General features: G+C 37.9%; 1 protein-coding gene across 1 annotated transcript in view; it reads left to right on the top strand.

Annotated features, from left to right (window-relative positions):
• Window positions 1-23,493, top strand: part of ZC3H7B (zinc finger CCCH-type containing 7B) — a 1,999,702-nt gene that overhangs the window by 1,866,446 nt on the left and 109,763 nt on the right. The window contains exon 21 of the mRNA XM_044087097.1: window positions 19,095-19,258. Within this exon, the coding sequence (XP_043943032.1) occupies window positions 19,095-19,258 (164 nt within the window). The remainder of the gene's footprint in view (window positions 1-19,094; window positions 19,259-23,493) is intronic.

Raw genomic sequence — 23,493 nt, 5'->3', positions numbered from 1 at the left:
CCCTCACAGCATATCTCATTTATAGGGGCAGATTTAGACACTTCCCTGGCTCGAATCAATCTCCCCCCATCAAGAGTATCAGCCCTCAGAAGTCAGATTTCTATCCTTCTTCAGAGCAGGAAAGTCCCTACACAACAAATCTTACGAGTCCTAGGAATGATGGCAGCCGCTCCTATTGTAGTCCCCCTAGGCAGAATGCATATGAGGATTCTTCAGTGGATGCTCTTCGCTCAGTGGTCGTACCGACAGCTTCCACTGTCTCACCAGATCCTAATCACGAACTCCTGCAAACGGGATCTCCTTTGGTGGATGCACAGTCAGGATCTAACAACAGGCTGACCATTCGTATTACTCAGTCCTACAGTGACTGTGACCATGGACGCTTCCCTTATAGGGTGGGGGGGGGGGCTTTTTCAGGCAAGAACAGTTCAAGGTCAGTGGTCCAACTTGGAATACAATCTGCACATCAATGTCCTAGAGCTGAGGGCATTGTTTCTAGCATTGCAGCACTTTCACAAGTCCTTGACTCTGGGAACAGTGACAGTTCAGACAGACGACATGTCAGTAGTCTGGTACATAAACAAACAAGGGGGAACCAGGTCTTATCCATTGTGCAGAGAGGCCCTCAGGATTTGGCAATGGGCTGTGTCCATCGGACACTTTCTGATAGCAATGCACATCCCGGGGACATCTAACGTGATTGCGGACAGGTTGAGCAGAGCCATCCTGTTACCCCACTAGTGGTCCCTCAAACCTCAAGTAGCGGAAATGATTTTCTGCAGATGGGGCCAGCCTTGCTGCGACCTATTTGCATCCCCATTGAATGCCAAATGCAGAAGCTACTTTGCCCTACTACCCCATCTGGGGGCCGCCCCCAGGGACGCACTGGTACACGATTGGCCCCCGGGTCTCCTTTATGCTTTTCCCCCTGTCCCGTTAATCCCCATGTTCTTGCAGAAAGCCAAACGTCTGGAAAGGACCATAATTCTGATAACCCCATTCTGCCCTCAACAAATCTGGTTTCCCTTTCTTCAAACTCATCAGGTGGACGAACCGTGGATTCTGGACCCAGTGCCAGACCTGTTGACGCATTCATCGGGAGTTCCCCACACATCTCTCAAGTCCCTAAAACTGACAACTTGGCTGCTCCGCTTCCCATCTTAGCCAGGTCAGACTTACTGTCCCCTGCAGTTCAACAAATCATTGTATCTTCCCATAAGCCATCCACGAGGAAGCTATACAATAGCAAATGGAAACGTTTTATGTACTGGGCCTCGCAACAGGGTATAGATCCATCTGGGGCTCCAGTACACAAGATACTAGAGTTTCTTTCCACACTGTTTCAGGAAGGAGCTTCCACTTCCACGATAAGGGTACAACTGGCGGCTATATCAAATTTTCATGTTGGTCTAGGAGATAATTCTCTCATGTCACACAGACTTTGCAAAGCCTTTATGAAAGGTACTTTTTACCTCCGTCCCCCTTTTCATGATCCAATCGCCCCATGGAATCTTAACCTGATGTTATCACGGCTCATGTTGCCCCCATTCGAACCAGCCGCCACAACTCTTCTCAAATTTTTATCATGGAAGACGCTCTTTCTGGCTGCCATCACTTCCGCTCGGAGAGTTTCAGAGTTGCAAGCTTTGTCTGTCCGGCCCCCATACATGATTTTTCACCCAGATAGAGTAACATTGTGCACCAATCCATCCTTCCTTCCAAAGATTTGTTCACTTCAGAATATTAATCAATCTATTGAGCTTACCCACCTTCTTCAAAAATCACTCTAATAGGCTGGAATACATGCTGCACAAATTGGACGTCCACAGGCAGCTGAGATTTTACTTAGACCGAACTAAGGAATACAGAAAATCAGACCAACTATTTGTATCTTATGCTGACCAAAAGAAGGGAGAAGCGGTAGCGAAAGTTACTTTATCCAAATGGCTATCGGACTGTATAAATTTCGTATATACAGAATCGAAACAACAGCTCCCCTTTAATCCTAGAGCTCATTCTACGAGGGCAGTTGCTACTTCCTTGGCCCATGCCGCTCGCTTACCATTAGATACCATTTGTGCGGCGGCAACCTGGGCGAAACCACATACCTTTATTACCCACTACAAATTAGATAAAAACTCCAGAGACAGGGCGACGTTTGGTTCCACTGTTCTCAGGAATGTTCTCCCTTGAGCCACCCAGGATAAAGGAGCTAGGGACGCTACCCGTGTGTAAGAACAAACGGCGAGATCGAACAATTTCACATAAAGAAGTTATGTTCTTACCATAACGTTCCATGTGAATTGTTCATCTCGCCTTTGTTCTTACATTCCCCCCCTCCATCCCCCGTCCTGTGGTCTGTGAGAACGGGCACGACTTAGCTAAGTTCAGTCTTCTCTAGATGTGGGTGTTCTTGAGCTTCCTACTGTACTTCAGGTATGGCATCTTTTCTCCTATATTTTATTATAGAGTATTAGTGTGGTTGCATTTCTGTGTGCTAGGGCACAGTAACTAGTGGGGTTCTTCGAGTGTTAGCAAACTAGATCTGAGGATTAGCACCGGAGGATCATGGGATAGCACTGTGCCTCGAGCTTTCTCGAAGATGCATAGCTGGTGATGTGGTCAACTCGGAGCCGAGGATCGGCTCCGAACCCGTGTGTAAGAACAAAGGCGAGATGAACAATTCACATGGAACGTTATGGTAAGAACATAACTTATTTTTTCATCTATCCTTATATCTATCTGCATATAATGAACTTGTAAATCGTAGAGAACTTATCTCCTACTTTGTACCATTTGAAAGCAGATTCAATCTCTTGGCCTGTGGTCCCTAATATAATATAAATAGGGAGACAGAATGTGTACCGTTTGTAAGTCTGCATTTTCCCAGCACCACTTAAACACTTATGCCTACTTTCATCCCTGCCTTAGCATCCCTATACATGCCATCACTAACTCAGTAAACTGTTAGTGGAAATCCTTTATGCCTTAAAACAGCAAAAAGAAAAGTCCACTTTTCATGACCATATGCTTTTTCTGCATCCGTAATAGCTACCAGTAATGGCATAGCTATCTGATTACATCCTCTGTTACCAAATAAGTTTTTATCAAATTGTCAAAAGTTGTTCTACCAGAGACCAGCTAAGTCTGTTCATGTTATATAAGCATAGGGAGCATATTTGCTAAACATTTAGCCAGTAATGCTATAAATGATTTATAATTGTGATTCAATGTAGAGATTGCCTGTAAGATCCTACCTGTATGTAACTTTCATGAATTTCATTGCAGCTTTGAAAATAGCTTCCTTTTATGACTCTGGTATGGCTAGTGGTCATAACATTATTATCTAACTCCTTAAAACCTCTTCAAAAGACTTCTGCTCTTCTGTTTACTATCTGGTACAAGTGGTTTTCTATTTTTTTGCCCTTTTATTAACTCCAGCTCCTCCTTTGTCACGTCGTTTGTTAAAAGTGCGACCAGGACTGCAACTAACTTCTACGGCCCAAAGACCCAAATAGGCTTCATCTTCTTGATTCCTTGACCCTTTCCTATGCTTTTCTGATGCAGCCATCTGTATTACTCAGTAAAAAAAAAAAAAAAAAAAAAAACAGTTCAGTATGTCCACAGGTGTACAGAAAATTCTCCTCAAATGTTGCTGTCTTATGTACCTGTGCCATCCTTTCTACCGTCTGCCTAGCATAAGGCCCAGATATTTTTGACTGACTAGTGTGACCTCAATATCCTTATGTTTAAATAACCGTTTGACTTGATCCTCATTATATTGCAGTGATTTTTCTATCTTATCTTTTTCAGTTATTTAACTTTTGCATTCACCTTTTTATTTCTGTGATTAACTTGTGTTTTTGTATTTTATTTTTTAAACACCTTTATTGAATTATCACTTGTGATATATGCAATTTTACATTTACATAAATGTAATCAAACTGCTTTAACAAGTCCACTTTTACAAACTTTATACTTCACATATATTGCTATATGTCATATAACCTAACCAACATTATATAAATTGTTTACTTCCTGCCCTTTTTTTTTTAAACAGAAACATCTTTATTAAGCCATCACTTATGAGATAGGCAATCAAACATTCTATGAAAACAAACCACACCGACACAATCCTAGTTGCACGCATTTTACGTAACAAACCATACTGACACACTCCCAGTTGCAAACCTTGTACGTCACTTGTAATCTCCCCTGTTATTTTCAGTCAAACATTACATAGTTCATTTAAGTCCTACCTTCTTTTAAACCTCATTCTTCCCCTGTAGGTATTGTTCCCACAGTTCCAGAATTTCCACTGTGTGATACCTTAAACCTCTTGAATCATAAAGAAAATGGGATTTATATATTAATCAAATGTCTTTATCAATATCTCCCTATAACTAACCAAATGTTATAAGTAATACGATTCTGTAAGCAGAAATGTTTTGAAGTGAAAATTATTGCTTATATATTTAATGTACCCACATCTGTAAAACCTGTCATGCAAAGAATTGCTTAAGTATGTATTGTACCTGCAGCTGTTGAAAACTGTCATTTTATATAAATTTTACTGTGTTTTTGAGGATCTTTTCTCTCCGGGCCTCTGCTGAAAATGGACATATATCCAGCTGGACTAGCCCAGTCAACAAATGTAAAATTAAATAAATAAATAAACATGGGATATATGTAAATTATCCCTTAAGGATATCACGTGTTTCAGCTAAATGCAGTTCTGAATGTCCATGACTTTTTTCTTTTACTTTTAAGTCTTTTTATGGACACTTTCAGGCCAATAAAGCCAAACCCCTCTAGCTGTGGACATGAATGTTTCTGCCTTCTTATGACATCATCAGCACAGCATAAGAGGAATGTTTGACTTTTGGAAACACAGGGTAGTCATACCCAACTGATATCCATAAACCTAAGGGTGTCTACAAAATATCCCAACTAACAAACTAAAACAGTTTTTAAAAAGTGTCATAAGATCAAGAAAATCATAAAGGTTGAATATGTAAACATTACACATATTAGCTTGTACATGTTTTTTTTTAACTTGTAGCCTGCTTGTGTGAGAAAAATATTCTGTATTATTCACTGGAATTGCTGAATGGCTGATAAGTGTATTCCCTGAGTGCAGAAAAAACAAGATTTTAGAAGTCTTTTTCTCCAGTTCAGTGTATGTTTGATTATCCAAACAGTTTGATTATCTGAACTACCCTTGGTCCCAATTAGTTCGGATAATCGACTCTCATCTGTGATATTCAGACTTCTTTTTCACTTTCCACTTCCTTTCTCTTAAACATTGTTAGTAAATCAATCTAAGGTCCTTAATCCAGTCATTCCCCTATTCAAGAATGAACAAAAGCACACTATTTTTTTCTTTTGTCATGCTTTTTTAACCAGGCTTTTTTTTTTGTTACTTTGCAGTGTCTACATTTCTGAACAAGAAGAAAGAGAGAAGGGAGAAAGAAATGAAAAAAAAAGAACAGCAGCACCTATTTATAATCCCCATTACACTTAAAATAATTGAGAAAACTTTCATGCAAAGAAAACCATACACCACAAAAATAGTACTATGAAGAAAAATATTTTATTTACTTACAGTTAACTTTCTCCCCTCTGTTCCCCTTCCCAAAGCATTTCTCTGAACATTAATGACATGAAGTAGGGCATATACTTGAGTCCCCCACAAGTCCAACAAATTCTGAAAAAGTGCAATATTTCCAGATTTTCTTGCTGCCATATTTCACAAATATAATTATTGGATTGTAATCTCACATTGTTACTGGTTTTATTACTGTTCATCTCCAAAATCCTGTCTCTGCTTCATTTCCAACATACTCTTGATTCTTCTACAGAACTGTCATGCTCCCTTCCTTCTCTCCGACATTTTCCATTGAAACAGTGGAAAAGGCAGGTACAAGTCTCTCTGTTGTCTTTATTACCAGAAGAACAAGAAGCAGCATCTCTCTCTGTGTCATGGCTCACATTTTGTTGGACAAACTTTTTTATATTTACTTCTTAGCATGTACTTCACCAAAAAATGATTTTGTCCCTCCAGGGAAAAATACCTTTGACAGCTGGGTACAGCAGTTTGAATCTCACACCTGCTTTTAGACATTCCCTGAATAGTGGAATGAATGAGTTTACTCCTCTTCTTCCTGGTGTACAATGAGTAATTATTTTCCACAAACACTCTGCTGTATCTCACTTTTAGTATTTTGTTGTCCTGCCCCAGTTTTGTCAGGCTCCAACTCCTCCTGCTGGTAGGATTGCATCTTTACTAGTAAAGGTCTATGTTGCTTTCTCATAGCCAGGTTTGGAGGATGCACATGATGTGCCGTATCAACTAACAACTCCTGCTGTAGAATACCAGTTCAGTTGCTTATTTATGCTTTTATAAAATTAATGCTGTCTGTTCCTTCCAGCTTCTCTGGTATAGCTGAAAATCTCAGGTTTTCTCTACATGCTCTGTCCTCTAATTCTCTTATTTTTTTAAACGTCTCTTCCTAAGCAGTCTCATAGTCAGCCAGCCTTTTCTTTATTTCACCCTTTGATTTTTGCAGCTTTATCACCTCATCTGAGTATCTGTTTAAAGCTTCTTCCATTTTTCCAGCCTTTTGTTGTTTGTGTTGATATACTCCCATCAGTGTTTCATTTATTTTAACTAGGTCTGTGTGCAGTTGTCTTACGTCTTCCTCTAGGTTACTGGAAGTCATGTCTAGAGGTTGCATTGCTTTTTGTTGAACAGCTGCAAAACTTTCCCTAGTCAGTGTTTTTTCCTCACTTTTTGTAGCTGATTTTTTTCCGGGTGCTCTGTATTTCTTTTTTTTCCTTCCATCCATGCAGTACATTTATTAATCAGTTACTGAAATTTACCCATGAACCCAAAAGTCTACTGACCTTCTCTATTGTGTCTGTTTTCACACTAGCAGAGCTAGAGTTAAGCTGTTAATCAATGTGCAGCCATCTTAGAAGTCCTGTGATTGACTTGTCTTGAGCTTTTGACGTATGTTTGTAGTTCTGAAATTTCTTCTCATTTGTAGTAATTTCCCAAAAGTTTTAGTTCTCAAAAGATGAACTAAATCAAACCTACCTATCTATTTCACTTTGTTGCTTCATCCAGTGTTTGCAGTATGCTTTCTTCCCACTCTTTACAGCTCTCCTTGGTATTCTCCTGAAGCTATTCTCCCTCACATAAGTACAAGTATACCCTCCAAATTGTCTCAATTTTTTCCCTCCAGCATTTCTACAAAATATTTTGTTAGTTTAAATATCAAAAGCAACAAAAAATAAATTATATATATATGTTTGGAAGTAAATTCATTGTACTTTCTGCAATTCTTGTATAAGATTGTAATGCAATAATTTTACATAAAATAATTATACTGTTGAACTACTAAATGATTTGCAATATATAGTTGTTCTCCATAGACATATTTATGTATATAAATCATGCTGTTTTTCATTCATTCGTTTGATGTGGCACCATTATTATATATTTCTAATACTTCTGTTATTTTTGGCCAGAATTTGAATTATTAATATTTATTTTATTTTAATATGATTAATTTATTTTCCCCTATTTATTAGTCTAATTTCATTAAAATGGACTTCCTTAAGTGGAAACAGAAATTCTATAAGTTTAAGTTATGTTTCTTTAAACCATTTTCTTATTTTTCTTTCTATAGCTAACATTGTATAAAAAGGGAATGATTATTACCAGTTACACCTGTTGGTATTATAATATTGTATAAAGTGATTATTTCTGTAAACTAAAACTTGTCTGTCAGTAGCAACATATGTTCCCAGTCTACATCTACAATTTATTTACATTTGCAGCATATATAATCACTTTTATTTTTTGTGATTCTAACTGTTTTATTCAGAGTATAAAATGCTCTCTTTAAGAATGGCCATGTGATATGTTCTTCAAAATGATGATGATGTAGTACAATTACTAGATCTCATCATTAATGTTTTTTTCTTTTAAACTAAATTCCATTTTTATGTATGCGTCCCATAATTGTCTGCTGAAAAATAATATAAAATGTATTATTACTGACTGAATAAGTTTATATGTACTCTAATAAATGTGGGTATTATTTTAAGATAGGCTCTGAAAAGCTTTGAGTTCCATTAAATATATATCCTCTAGTGGCTTGTACAGTTAACCAACTTTCCCTTGATTTATTGTATTGCTGTATTATTTTCTCAATTATTTTAACATTTCATTTTTCCATACAGTTATAAAAAACTAAGAATGTCTCTCATATATGACAACGTATTTTCATTTGCTGTATCTAATAAACCTGTATTCACTCCCCAGTAGAAGTATAGAGAATAACCAACTTTTTAAGTTGATATGTTTGCATGTATAGTTTTTAATAGTCAATGGCGCATTTTAAAGATATTTGAAGTCAGATTGGTTATATTATATTAAAAGAAGTCTGATATTAATAATCAAAATGTATTGAATTTCACTTAAGCTTGTTATTTATTTATTTATTTATTAACATTACACATTTGTAAATGTAGTTTTTCCTCCCATTAATCCCATTTGGCCAATAAAAAGATTTAAAAGATATTTGAAGTCATATTGGTTATATTATATTAAAAGAAGTCTGATATTAATAGCCAAAATGTATTGAATTTCACTTAAGCTTGTTAATTAATTTATTTATTTATTAACATTACACATTTGTAAATGTAGTTTTTCTTCCCATTTAACCCATTTGGCCAATAAAAATATAGTTGTAAAACTAGAAGTTACAACATAGCATTATACTGTCTAGCTGATAATGAGTTACTTCCTGTGGTACAGGTTAGATTCCCTCAGGCTTTATTTGACCACTAGTTGACCTCAAGTAAGTTACCTAACCAGGCAGTACATTTGGGATCATTGGGAATTTGGGCTAGGCTTCTTAATGGTCTTCTGGAGTACATGCCTAGTAACTACCTATGAGCCTACATCCTGGAATCCTAGCCCTCCATTATTCCATGTTTCAATATGTTGTTTTTGTTGACTGTTCTTACTAGGATACCACAAGAAGGGTTATTGTTATTCTTTCTATTTTCTTAATCTGAGCTTTAGGGGGAGATAAAGCTAAGAGTTGAATAAAATATAAGATTTTTGATATTAATATAATTTAATCACTAATAAGATATCTTCAGATGTAAATGTTTTTGCTTCGTCTGACTGTTTAATTTAGTTCCTGTATTATTTTATTTGTTTATTTCTGTTATTTTTTTTCTATAGTTAATGCTATGGTTTTTCTATGTAATGCTTTTTTCATCAATTTCTGTGTTATATTTTTCCTTAGAATTTTTTGAATAGTTTGCTTTTGGGTTAATAATTGTACCTTTTGTTTTATTACTATTAAATTTCAGTCAGAAAATATCACTAAAGTTTTTTTTTTAATTTTATTCTGTGCTTCTTTAAAGGAAGATTCTATATCGGTAAGTGTTAATAAAATATCATCTGCAAAGAGTAGTATCTTTGATGTATATTAATTGTTTATCTTAAACCCATTACATGTGTATAATTTGTGATACCATTATCCAATGAGTCCATAGCTGAGAGAAAAGTATGGGCAACAGTGAACATCCTTATCTAGTGATCTTTCAGTATTTAGTAGTTTTGCGATAAGGGCCTAATTTAACATATGCTTTATTATCATTATAAAGAGAGCGCAAACATTTTGTGAATGCTTGGGAGACCGATCATTTTTAACAACATAACATGAGGTTATGGTATTGAAAGCTTTTTCTATGTCTAAGCTTAAGATTTTCATCTCTTCATTCTAGTTCTTGCATATCCTCTTAGTAGTGTTCTTTTTATATTGTTTTCGACTTTTCTGTTGGTCACGGTTATCAACATTGTGTCAAGTGTTAAATTGTATTTCTTACTTCGTCAGCATGTAAGTAAGTGAACATCATATAATTTACCATTTAACAATGTGATTGGACAATACGATGCTCAGTGATATAGGATCTTTATCTACTTTTAATATTGGTGTTATGGTATATCTCCAGGATCTTAGGATATTATTTTATCTTGAATCTTAGTATATACATCTGTTGTTATTTGAACAGCGTTAGTTCGCAGTAACGTTTAAACTCTTGCCTGGAACATTTTCTCTTTAAGAGTTTCTTTGTTTGTGAAATACACTTCCAGAATTAATCCACCTACCCCTAGAGTTTTATTCAACTGTATTTTCCCTGTTTTTATGCATAATTTCTAAACTAATCTGTTCTGTCAATAGGTCTTTATCATCCACAGATGACGTTTTATGTATATTGTTGTCCAAAAAGGATTGTATTTGTTGATTTTCTGGTTGCATTTAATTTCTTTCATGGATTTCTTTTCATCATATCTTCTAAATTCCTTAAGTATATCTTTTGTGTGTTTTATCTCTGTTATTCTTTAAACACTTTTTAAAAGAATGTAACCAGATCAGTACTGTTATTTTTGACCTACTGGTCAGTTGATGTAATCCGAGATTAATATTGTATGAGGTAAGTTTCTATTTCCCAGTAATATTTCCTTTTTATGATCAAGTATTTTTTTTTTTATTTATTATTTAGGCCATTCACTATGTCTATTTTTTCTCTTTTTTAGCACTTTTTTTGGCAGGATCTATTTTTGCAGTATTGTCTGTCAGCTCTGTTGCATTCTTTGCATTTGTTTTGAATCCAATGTGTAATTTTCCATACATGTAAGATTATGAAGTATCCCAATGAGTTTTCTTGAACTTGAATTCTTCTATTTGAATGTATTAATTTAACTTATTATATTCTTTTTTTTTCGAAACTTTAGGTGTAGTGGAGTTTGTAGGGGGTTTAATTGTCCTTGTGTTGTCGTTATTTCATACTTACTGAAAATCCCCTCCCAAAAGTACAGTTCCTTTCATGTAACTTAGTAAAACATCAGTATTTATTTGCAGTCCCCCATGCAGCTTTAACTATAGAGTCACAGATGTGTGGTCTAAAAGATAGGCGGAGGTCCAACATCTCTACCCTGTATGTATATTTATTACAAGGATTTAAAGAAAAACTGATGTATCTGCCTTTAGAGATCTGTAAAACCCTATGTATGTTTGCTGTAATCATTGTACCTATGTACTCAGTCTCATAGAGACTGCTCAAAGGTGACCTCTGTCTGGCATACAAGGCCATATCAGACCCAGCCTTGATGGAGTTGCTGCATATCTGTAAGTCAAACTCCACTTGCACAACCAACATGCAAGGCCTTAACCTGGTCTGTAACATTAATAAAACTTGTTGGCAGGATAGATTTGTGTCCCAAAAACTCCATCTGTGGAATAGACTCTCTCTCCATGTCAAGCAGAGTACCCCTCTAGCCCTCTTTAAGTGGAACCGGGATGACTGGATGGGAAACAGAAAATACACCACTGGGATCCCATCTGTGTTACTGCTGGACAGGGGAAACAGGTGCTGACTTTTTTGAGGGAACATGCGCCAAATTCTTGGCTAGGGTTATAAGGGCCTCCAGGCTAATAACCTAGTATCATCCTATGAACCTATATACACTTCCCATAAATATAATCAGCTGTATGTACACCACAGTCTTTCTGTACCAGATAGCCAGGCTTCCAGGAATGTAATCTTATCTTCTGCTGCAGTTAATTATCTTTAACATCCACACCCATTACTGACAGCTTGTCAGAGTGAGCTATAGTCACATTTTCCATTTCTGAAACCACATGATTCCCCCTTGCTTGTGCTGCACAACTACTGATGAATTATTGCTCTTTCTCTGTTTGTCTTTTCTCTGCACATAATAAAGCAAATTGATATTAATATTCTGTAATTCCACCATTATTTTATGTAGTTGATTATTTCGTGATCCCAACTGCATTTTATGTAGCTGATTAGCCATGTTCTCACATTTTGAGTAATTATCCCCAGTTTGATCAGCAGTGAAGCCACCCCCCCCCCCCCGTTCTGCTCCACAACTACTGATGAACTTAATATGCTTTTTCCTTAACATGAGCTGATCTTGCAAGAGATTTTGCATTATTCAGTCATTACTTTCGAAATATGAGCAGTTTTAAGCTAAATGCCTATAAATAATACCCTTTTTAGCTGGAGGAGAGGGAGGATTATCAGTCATTGCCTTTATATAGTCCTTATCTCAACTGAGGGCACCATCACTACCTCTTGTTTTGTTCTTTAAATGTCACAGTACTTTTCTCAACTAGTTAAACAAGGTCAGTCTTAATTTTCTATAAAGCTGCATCTGTGAGTCATGAATGCTTACACTCTAGGGGATCATTTTTTCTACTAAATTGGCAGTTTAACAGCTCTAGAAAGAAACCTTTTAATGCTGGCCACTTAAATGCTGTGTTTCCATTGGCTGGTACTGAATTTTGGTATATACAAGCTACTGCTGCTTCTGTTTGTACCTGCAACTACAATTGAATTCTTTATCCTAGAAGCAACTTTTCCACGTAGCTGCTACATCAACCAAAATGCTGCTTGAACTTCTGTGAATGTAAAGGAAGCAAGCATCTTCCACAGGAAGTGGATATCTTAGAAGATGAATTCAACCTTTATAAAAGATGGTCTCTGAACTGGGTTTTAATCAGTTTGGCAGTGCAGAGAATTTAGGATATGATGTACTAACAAGCTGCTTCCTGTGATCCAGTGAGTTTAATTCCTTCAGTTTCCATTTGCCTGAAGAAGTAAATTAACCAGATAGTTCCCATGGTAACTCTAAAAAAAAAAAAAAAAAAAAAAAAAAAAAGTCTGCGTGGACCAGTGCCATATCCACGTAACAAATAAAAATTCATAAATCAAACTGTTCAGTTGTTAAATATACTGCACAATTATGGAAAACCCTAATCTCCAATGTTCAGAAAATTATACCAAACTTAAATACCATTCCTTGGCAATTTACAATTTTACATATTTCCTTTTCAACAGTTTAACAAAAAATAACATTCATTTTAATTAGCTGTTTTTCTGTACTTAAACTACACATTGCTCAAAATTGGTCTACCCTACAAGCTTTAAATTAGACTAACTTTTGCAAACTTAGCATTTAAGCATCTTAAAGCAATGACATTCTTAACAAATCACTTGGGCAAAGCTGACAACAGTAACAGCTAGAAAAATTGGAAGACCCTGTTAAAGATTGTAATGTAATATTACTTTGTCCCTTTTACTATTTGCTTTATAATATGTTCATTAGAAACATTTTTAACACAAGTCTTAAATCATCTATTATTTCTCTTCTTTCACTTAATGTACATTAACCCTGTCTTTCCTTTAATTTCTTTATCTAATGATATTAGAATCATTTTTTTTTCAAATTGCCTTTTTCTCTTTCTTTTTCCCTTGTTAGAGTTGACTCATTGAATCTAGGAGAAGTTTTACTTATCTTTATTCTGACATTTAACTTACATATAGTTAAGGTAATAGTGTTAGCGCTAGCTGTTTGATAGTTTGCGGTTGTCTTATTTTCCTTTTTTTTTCATTGTCCTCTTTTTTTTTAGTTTGTGTTTTCATGTTGTCTTTTTATCATTCAAAATTATCAGTAAATGCATTTAAAACATGTCCAGTTACCAGTTTTCGGTCTAAAATGTGAAAATAAGGAGAGATGATAAACCTTATCAGTTTAAACAAACAGTTGAAGTTTTACCCAAATAAAGGACTTTAGACAAACTGACTATTTGTTAATTTCTATCATAACCAAAAAAATCTGCGTGAAATAAGCCAGCAGCCAATTAAATATACAAATTTAATTTTTGCTATTTTACTGAATTTGTGTGAACTGATAAATATGCATAGCAAATTGGCATCAGTTGATTATTTTGGCGATGCAAGTCATGTGATGAAGGGAAAGGTTATTTATTGGTGCACTGTGGTTATGAATGATGTTCAGAAAACGTCTGTTACGTTAAAGATGAAAGTGCTTTACCATGTATCTATTTTACTGCTTGTGTATTTATTTGGTTCTTAACTTGTTTCACACACAAGTTTTTTGGCTATTTGTTTGTTGGTTCTGCTTTTGACCATTGTTATTGGATTCTTTAATTGCTTTCATGCCAAACACTCGTTTAGCCAGTGACAAAACAAACAAATAGCTGGCAAACTGCATCATCCTCTATGGTGACAAGCTAGCAAAGACTCTCATGGCTCAGACTGGGGCATACACTACTTGACCGCTACTACCATTGTGGTCTTCATCATGAATGTTTTGCTCAGAGTATTTGTGTAAAAACTACAGACTTAAAGCCTACCCAGAAGTAGGGTGGGATTTACCACTTCAGGTTTAGTGCAGTACATTATTTAACTGTCCACACATGGACAGGATTTGGCCCTCTGTACTACCAGATACTCTAATATGAATGTCCTGCAACAATGATTCCTAAGAGGAACATAGTGCAGTTGTGTTAGGGTACTCCTGTGATGATGATGATGATGGGGATATTTAGGTTAATCGTGCAAATCTACCATTTTTATTAGTTCTTGCAAAGGAATAAGTGCATACGTACACCTCCCCTACATTTTAGATGTTTGGTATCAGGTACCCTTTATCTGTAGGCATTAATCTTGAAACATTAACTACTTTTGCAACAGCCTTCTCCTTTGTACCAACACAGAAGAAGATATAGCTAATGCATGAAAAGAAACCTCATATCCATTCGGGCATAAAGCTGTTCTGTAATTGTTGATGGATGACTGACTTCACTTGGGATTTGTTCTCATTAATCTTTTGAATATTCTGCAGCAGTGATTTATCTATTTGAATATCTAAATTTATGATGAGTACCCTCACATAGTTATGCTTCTTTCTTGTAAGAAAGCCAGTAAATTGATTTCTTCATTGATAACACTTGATTTAAACTTCTCCATGTCAATCTGTTGCCAGAATATCAGGATTTTTCACCTTGCTTAAACTGTTCCACTGTATGATATTCTTTCAATTATTCATTACCTTTTATTTTTATTTTCTGCTTGCCTCTGCTGTTTTTCTCTAACTCTGCTCAACTTTTTCCCAGTGTGAGATATATAGAGCAACAACTTTTTGTAGCTGTTAACCATGGTTACTTTCATGTACCCGGCAATGCGTAGTTAATAATGATTACCCTGACTGCGGTGGTGGTGCTGCTGTAGCGTTGTCACCTCACAGTTAGACGTTGCCCATTCCATTCTCAGAGTGTCTTCTGTGTGGCGACATGCGTGAATGGTGCCTTCCTTCGTTGAAGGTTGTGTGTTAGGCCTGACAAGCCAGCACGTAAAAATCTACTGCCAATCATTAGCGAACTGGAGTTCCGCTGTGGCGACCCCTAAACGGGAAAAGCCGAAATACACAAACAAACCCTATAAACTCCAAAAGGTGCAGTGCTTAGTTAATGATTACCCTATAAACTCCAAAAGTTGCAGTGCGTAAAAGAAACAGATAACCAAAAAGAAAAATGCACTGAAAGAGGGTCCCAATGGTCAAAAAATACTTTATTGAAGGCAATAAAAAGTATTGCATGCTTTCGTCCCCCGACAATAGGGACTTCATCAGAATACAAATACATACCTGGGTTTCTTAAATGGTCTGCTCAATTAGTAATATCATAATCAGCAAGACAAAATTATTTAAAACAATATAACACATTTCAGCAGATATATTCAAATATCTCGCTGTATAAAAACAGAATAAAATACCTTAAAAAGTGCCTTGAAAAATTCATATGTATTCATCGCTCAAAAAATAAAACTGGATGAAACTAGATGTCATGCAGAGATTGGTATATATTTTGTAAATTTATAATTTGACCTAGTCTTGAGGACTGGAGTGATAGATCTACTATCATTTAAAGAAAAACACAGCAACGTGAAAAGCACAAACCAAATAGCAACACACCAAACAGCCAATACTTCTTCCAGCAACTCTCCTTTATTATAAGCGACCTGGTACCTCGGCAATTCGCCTTCAGGGTTCACCTGTTTGGTGTGTTGCTACTATCATTTAAACCTGAGGGTAACATGACAGCTAGCATAAGCTGCCAGAAAAGTTCCCTATTGTGTAACCTGTTCTTTCAGTCACCCCCCCCCCCCCCCAGGATCCAACATAACTTGATTAATAATGCCAAAAGAAAACTTAGTAAAATTAGCACATTTAATGGAATGTTTATAGAGGGCATTTGTCTCCTCTTTCCTAATATCATTAACATGTTCATAAATCCTGGTCTTAAGAGCCCATTCAGTCTTACCTGTGTAAAAACTGATGCAACTGTCACACCTAGCGAGGTGCACTGTTTTAGTAGAGTTGTAATTACCCTTTAGAAACATAACCTTAGATTGCATAGTGTTATTTAAAACAACTTCGATTACTGGTGAGATGTAGGAACACTGTCTACAACTACCACAAGGAACAGTGCCCACCTTCATCTTACTATACCCTGTTTTACTCTGAGTTTCTTGAACTTAGTACCGGTTTTATGTACAAAAATTGGTTCGTCACCCAATAAATTGTATATATCAGAATTGATTTCGAAAATACACCAGTTTTTCTTTATTACATTCCTAATATCATTGAATTGTGGGTGGTAGTCCACAGCACACACCTTCTCAAATTTACATGTACTACTACATCTACCCGTGTTTGCCAAACCAATAACCAAAAGAGGTATATATTTGGTGTTCCAACCCTGATGTACTTCCCCAATAATACTGTCCACCAAGTTCTTTGGTAACCCCTAGTGTAAAACATACTGGCTAAACTAGCCAATTCTTTTGACACATCATGGGGATCTTAGGTCATCCTAGCAACCCCAACAGCTTGTCCCTTCATCAAACTTTTCTTGTGTGTGTAAGAGTGGCAACTTGTACAGTATAAATATGAGTTACAGAAGGTGTCTTTCCAGTATATGTTGAACTTAAAACTTTCTGTGTCGTGAGAAACCAATGTATCTAAAAAAACATATTTGTGAAGGGTGACTCTGGTGGGTAAATTTAAAGTAGTCAGTTGTCCCAGTAATGTATTTCACAAATTCATCCAGCCTATCACTGGTACCCTTCCACAAAATAACATTTTTAACTAATTTATCCACATAAACAGCCAGGGGATGAGTTTTAGAATGACACAGAAGGTTTTAAGTCCAACATATACTGGAAAGACACCTTCTCTAACTCATATTTGTACTATACGAGTTGCCACCCTTACACACAGAAGAAAAGTTTGATTAAGGGACACACTAATAAGGTGGCTAGGATGATCTCAGATCCCCATGATGTGTCAACAGAATTGACTAGTTTAGCCAGTATGCTTTACGCTAGGGGTTATCCAAAGAACTTGGTGGACAGTATTACTGGGGAAGTACGCCAGGTTTGGAACTCCAGATATAGACCTCTTTTGGGTATTGGTTTGGCAAACACAGGTAGATGTAGAAGTTCATCTAAATTTGAGAAGGCATGTGTTGTGTAATACCACCTATCCCTCCGAGCTAGGGACCTAAACCTTGTCACCACAATAAACAGAACATGCTGGAGGGATAGATTCCTGTCCCAGCGACTTCCTATACTCTGGAACAGACTACCTATCTATGTCAAACAGAGCTCCTCATTAGCACTCTTCAAGAAAAATCTTGATGATTGGATGGATAATAGGAAATTCACCCCGGGGATCACTTCTGTGGTTCTGCTTGACAGGGGCACAGGAAAATAATTTTCTTGGGTGGCGAAAGCCAGGGTACCTTTTTGGCTAGGCTTGTATAGGCCCTAGGGCCAATAGCCTAGTACCTACCTATGAACCTATAATTCAATGATATTAGAAATGCACACACACCATATTTTTCTTTAAGGGGTGAAATTTTTACTTTTTCCATTTTTTTTTGTTTTTTTTTTTGTTTTGTTTTTTAACTCCGTTTTCTCCATGGTAGGGAGGAATTTCTTTCCAGTTTGAAGAATGCTATGGGCACCATTTTTATGTGACTTTCTATAGGCATTTTATAAGTTCTTTTTATTTGTATTATTTCATGTTTTTATTGCAATTTAAAGTGTTACATAAGGAATGTTTTTATTATTATTATTATGATAGGCATTGTCATTTTTGTGTGTTTTATAGAGTTTGTGAAAGGGAGGTTTGAGATCACAGTTTATATGAAGATTTTTGTTTTGTATTTTATTTAGTATACTGCGGTGGTGGTGCTGCGGTAGCGTTGTCGCCTCACAGTTAGACGTTGCCCGTTCAATTCTCAGTTAGAGCGTCTTCTGTGTGACGACATGCGTGAATGGGCGTTCCTTCTTTGAAGGTTGTGCGTTAGGCCCGGCAAGCCAGCACGTAAAACTCTACTGCCAATCATTAGCGGACTGGAGTTACGCTGTGGCGACCCCTAAATGGGAAAAGCCGAAAGACGCAAAGCAAAGTGTTTCATTAGTCTTTTTATGTTAGATATAACATTAGGGAGAATGATCAAGTAAAGTTAATAGGAGTAGTATGATGTTTACTGTTTGTATAATGTTAAGGGCTGGTCTGTCTGAACTAGGTCTGGTTGTTAATACAGGTAAAGTGGTGATAAATGCTAGTGACACAAGTAAAGTGATAATGTTTCATCTACTGTAGGTCAGATGTGTTTTAATCACACACAGAAATGGTGATGTAAAGTTAGGAGAAATGCATACATACATTGCAAACCATGTACCTATTGGATACAAGTTAGTGTCCTGGTACAATATCCATTTAGCTTAGGGCAGTTCTATGCCTTCCAGAAATATCAGTCTTCTGTTCAGTTTTAATATCTTTGACTCCTATGTCCTGTGAATTACTATAAAGTTTGTTAGGTAGAGGTGGTCATTTGCAGTAGATTTCCCTTTTTCATTTTTTTTCAGCAATCAGATGAAGAAAAACTTATTTTTGTAGATGTGGTTTGTAAAAAATATTTTCCTCAGATAAGCTTAGGGGTGAGCAAAAGGTGTTTGCTACAGTTGTTATGTGTTTCTAGTCTCCCAGCCATAAATGCACATCCTTTTAATGATTTGGTATATTTGTTAAATTGATATTCTGCATATATGTTGTGACACACTGCTTGCAGAAAATACATGTTTAAAAACGATCCCATTTGTTACAGATGGGACTTCACTGCTGGTTGTGTGGAAAGAACAGCAACAGTGGAAAACAATGGCAGCAACATATCAGGTCTGAGAAACACAAGGAAAAGGTATTCTACTCTGAAGAGGATGCTGGTGGCTGGCGCTTTCGCTTCCCAATGGGAGAATTCAAACTCTGTGAAAAGTAAGTGGAATCTTACAGGTATCCCACTCTGTCAAAAAGTATTTTGACAGTATGATCTTATAGTCCTAGCAGCAATCCTGTAAACCTAGAGGCTCAGTAGACTGATAGCAGTTTGAAACATGCAATTGATGCCTGTATACATAATTTCCTTTCCTAAATCTGGTATCCGTGGTGACCTTCAAAACGGTCTCCTAACTCCCTGAAACTGCTGTCTTTCTCCATGCAACTAATGATGTTCATCTTGTTTCACTGTTGCAGTCATTACTCTTGGGTTATTCTGCTGGCAGGCGACCCGCAGTCGGCCAGAATTCCAAAGTCTAGGTCTGGCATCGGTTGCTGTCGCCTCTTCCCTGACATCAGTACACCAGGGGTATAAAAGATGCAACCAATGCCATTTTCTTCAGTCTTTCTTGCCGCGCAGTGCCCGAAGCAAAAGCAGTTCGCAGGTGCCGGTCGGCCAACTCCTGAGATTTTCAAAGTTGAATTTCAGAACCGAAGTCTTCATTAAAGCTAAGTACCCCATTGGGGAAACTTTTTTCTTGCTCCAGACCGATGTCAGAAAAAGTTAACAATTGTATTTCTTGTGGGAAGCAAATACCTCATAAGGATTTTCACTCTTACTGTATTCCTTGCCTAGGCCCTGATCACAACGTTGCTAGCTGTCGGTTTTGTGCTAGATTCAACCAACGCACTATCAAGCGTCAGTTCGATTTTGGTTTTCATTACTTTGGCCGAAGATTTAATTATATAATGCCGGCGGAACAGCCGACAACCGGAGTTTACAAAAAAACGCAAGGACAAGGATAGGCATCCGAGGTCCAAAACCAACGACGAAGCCTCTTCTAGGCCAGTTGCCGGTTCTCAGTGATGCGCTTTCGCAGCCCCTGGCGCCCGCTACCTCAGAGCCACAGGCCGCTACCGACTCCCACGTGGAGCCGACTGGGCCTCTGGATACTCAAGGTATTGGACTCTCGGAAATCAATCCCTCAGATGGGTCAGGAGCCCCGCTGAGCAGGCATCGGCTTCTGAGGTTGTCTTCAGACCTACTCAACTATATATTAAGCCATCCTCAGCTTCAAAGGCAAATACTAAAGCAGCTCTAAAGACAAAGAAACAAGTACAGCATTCTCCCATTCAGATTTCCATGCCTAAAAAAACAGATGCTCAAAATGGCCGAAGACCTAACTACTTTGATCAGGGGCTTCCATCCCCCTCCTGATAAGAGGCCTAGGCAAGAGACAGAGTATGATTCTTCTGATCAGGTATCTATATCCTCTGATTCCTCTTCTGAACAGGATTTCTCCATGCTTCCCTATGAGGATTGTGATGCTGAAGAATCCATTCCTTCAGCCTCTCCTCCTGAGGATTATTCCTTTGGGGAAACACTGACACTATGAGGGAGCATTTCCACTGGTAGAGCCAAGATTATTCTGAGCCTAAGAAAAGGCTCAGAGACTTCCTGCTTCTTCCTGAGCATAGACTCCTTGCCATTCCTCCTGTTTTAGTCATTGTAGATGATGTGTTTGCAGAGTCCGGACTATCCCCTGACTTTTTACCCCCTGCACCTGCTAAGCCAGACAGATACTACAGGGTCCCGGATTCTTATAAATTCCTATATAAAAACCCCGCTGCTGACCCAGAAACTATATCTTAGGGTCCCAAGGGGGTTAAGACTTCCAACTGCAAAAAACCCTGTCCCCTCTAGGGCTCTAGACAGATGGGAAAAAGTATACACTTCTGCCACCCTGGCTATAAGGGCTTTAAATTGCCAATTTCATATGCTTAAATATCAGCAATATTTAATGTCACTACTTAAACAAAAAATGTTGACAAATAATGTTCAGAGAACAAGGAATTGCAGGACTTATTGCATGCAACTGAACAAGTGAGAAAGCATACTTTGCAATGTGGTTATGATTCACAGGAGGCCTCTTGCAGGGCCGCTGTTACAGATTATGTTATTAGAAGTCATGCTTGGTTAAAGGAATAAAATCTGCCAGATCATGTTAAAGCAAAATTATTAGATGCACCAATACAGCATGATACTTTGTTTGGTACTAAAGCAGAAGAGGTGTTGAAAAAAATCGAGGATAAAGCAAAATCCATGCAAACAGTCAAGGATTTCTTCCAGGTACAGCCACCCAGGTTTAGCAGGAACTGGCCCTTTCCAGTCTCTGACAGACCACAAAGAGGCAGATACAGGCGTCCCAGAGGCAGATCTCAGCCCCAAGGCTCTTACAGGCCTAAACAATGGGGTGCTCCTTCCTCCAAAAGCAGAGAAGACCAATCACAGCCTTACAGGAAACAGTCCCAATGACTTTCCTCTACCAGTTCCAAGCAATTTCCTTTTGACAGCCCCCCTTGGGGGGGAAGACAAGCACTTTTTTCATCAAATTGGAAAATGATTACCCAAGACAAATGGGTTGTGAACATAGTGTCCCAAGGCTACAGGTTCCATTTTCACACCCTACCAAGATCAAAGGGCATGCCAGACCTGCCACACAATCAATGGGCAGAGGCACAAAAACAAATTACAGCCCTCATGGACATGAGGGCCATTCAGCAAGTACCACAACAAGAGCAGGGGCAAGGATTTTACTCCAGACTTTTTCTAGTACCCAGGAAGGACAAAACCTGGAGACCAATTCTGGACCTGTCTATACTAAATTCTTTTCTGGAAGTTCCAAAATTCAAGATGTTGACTCTTCAACAGCTACTGCCCATGCTGGGCAAGAGGGCTTGGCTAGTAACTTTAGACCTAAAAGAGGCATACCTGCATGTCCCAATCAGACCATCTTGCAGAAGATACCTCAGATTCATAGCTGGCTTAATGCATTACCAATTCTCTGCACTGCCCTTTGGCTTATCTACTACACCCAAGGTCTTTAGAAAATGCCTGGCACCAGTAATTGCGTTTTGCAGACAAAAAGGAATTCAAATTTATCCTTACTTGGTCGATTGCCTAATTCAAGCAGAGAACAAAGACACTCTTCTAAAGCATCTGGTGTTTGTAAAAAGATTACTAATTGGCCTAGGGTACACAGTAAATGAAAAGAAATCAAAACTAGTGCCCTCTCAAGAGATAATATTCCTGGGCGCAAGCTTAAATACAACTGCCCAGATGGCTTATCTCATGCCAGACGAACAAAAACAACTGACTACTTACTTCAAGAAATTGGCAACAAAACCCCACTTATCTGCAAGGAAAATCCTGCAGGCCTTGGGTTTCATGGCATCCTGCATTCTACTAATTCCATATACCAGACTGCATATGAGGAAACTACAGTGGTACCTGAAAAGTGTTTGGACTCAGCATTGCCACAGCCTGGAGACAGTAATTGCACACATTCCCTGCCTACAACAGGAGTTTCGATGGTGGGCAGAAGCCTGTCACCACAACAAGGGTCTGCCATTCAGCTTACCCACAGCCAGACTAACACTGACAACGGATGCATCAGATTATGCCTGGGGGGGGGGGTCCATATGGCAGGAAAATGTATTCAGGGCACATGGCCTGCAAACCAGATGCATCTTCACATCAATCAAAAAGAGATGCTAGCTGTTCAAAATGCCCTGACAACTTTCAAGGACCTGCTTCATCCAGGACATTTACTGATAAAGCCAGACAGCACTACGGTCATGTGGTACATAAACAAACAGGGAGGTACTCATTCCTACCCCCTCTGCAGCCAAGCAATGACATTATGGGACACAGCATTGGCCTTTCAAGTTCACCTGCAAGCACAATTCCTGCCAGGAAAAACAAATACTCTGGCAGACGAACTAAGCAGAAACCTCATGGATCCCGACAAATGGAAACTGGATCCACAAGTCTTCAAGATGATAATAAGGAAATGGGGATGCCCAGACATAGATCTATCTGCCTCCCCTCGCAACTGTCAATTTGCAGAGATTTTGCACAAGGATTTACCACAAGCATGCATGGAAAGTGGACACCCTATCATTCAGCTGGAAAAACCTAACCGCATATGCTTTCCCCCCACTACCTCTCCTTCCCAGAGTACTCCTAAAGGTCAGACAAGAGAAGCCAAAAATGATTCTAACTGCACCAGACTGGCCACGCCAGCGCTGGTACCCAATCCTGAAGAGCTTGTCTCAAGGTCCAGCATGGATATTTCCTCAAACGTTTCACTTGCTGACCCAACAAAACAATCAGATTCTGCACAGCCAACTCAGGACCTTAAATCTGGCAGCATGGCGGATAATGTAGCCGT

This window comes from Protopterus annectens, chromosome 1.part1 (genome assembly GCF_019279795.1).
Source record: "Protopterus annectens isolate FY-2018-M chromosome 1.part1, PAN1.0, whole genome shotgun sequence".
Lineage (NCBI taxonomy): Eukaryota > Metazoa > Chordata > Ceratodontiformes > Protopteridae > Protopterus > Protopterus annectens.
This window is presented reverse-complemented; position numbering and strand designations above follow the sequence as displayed.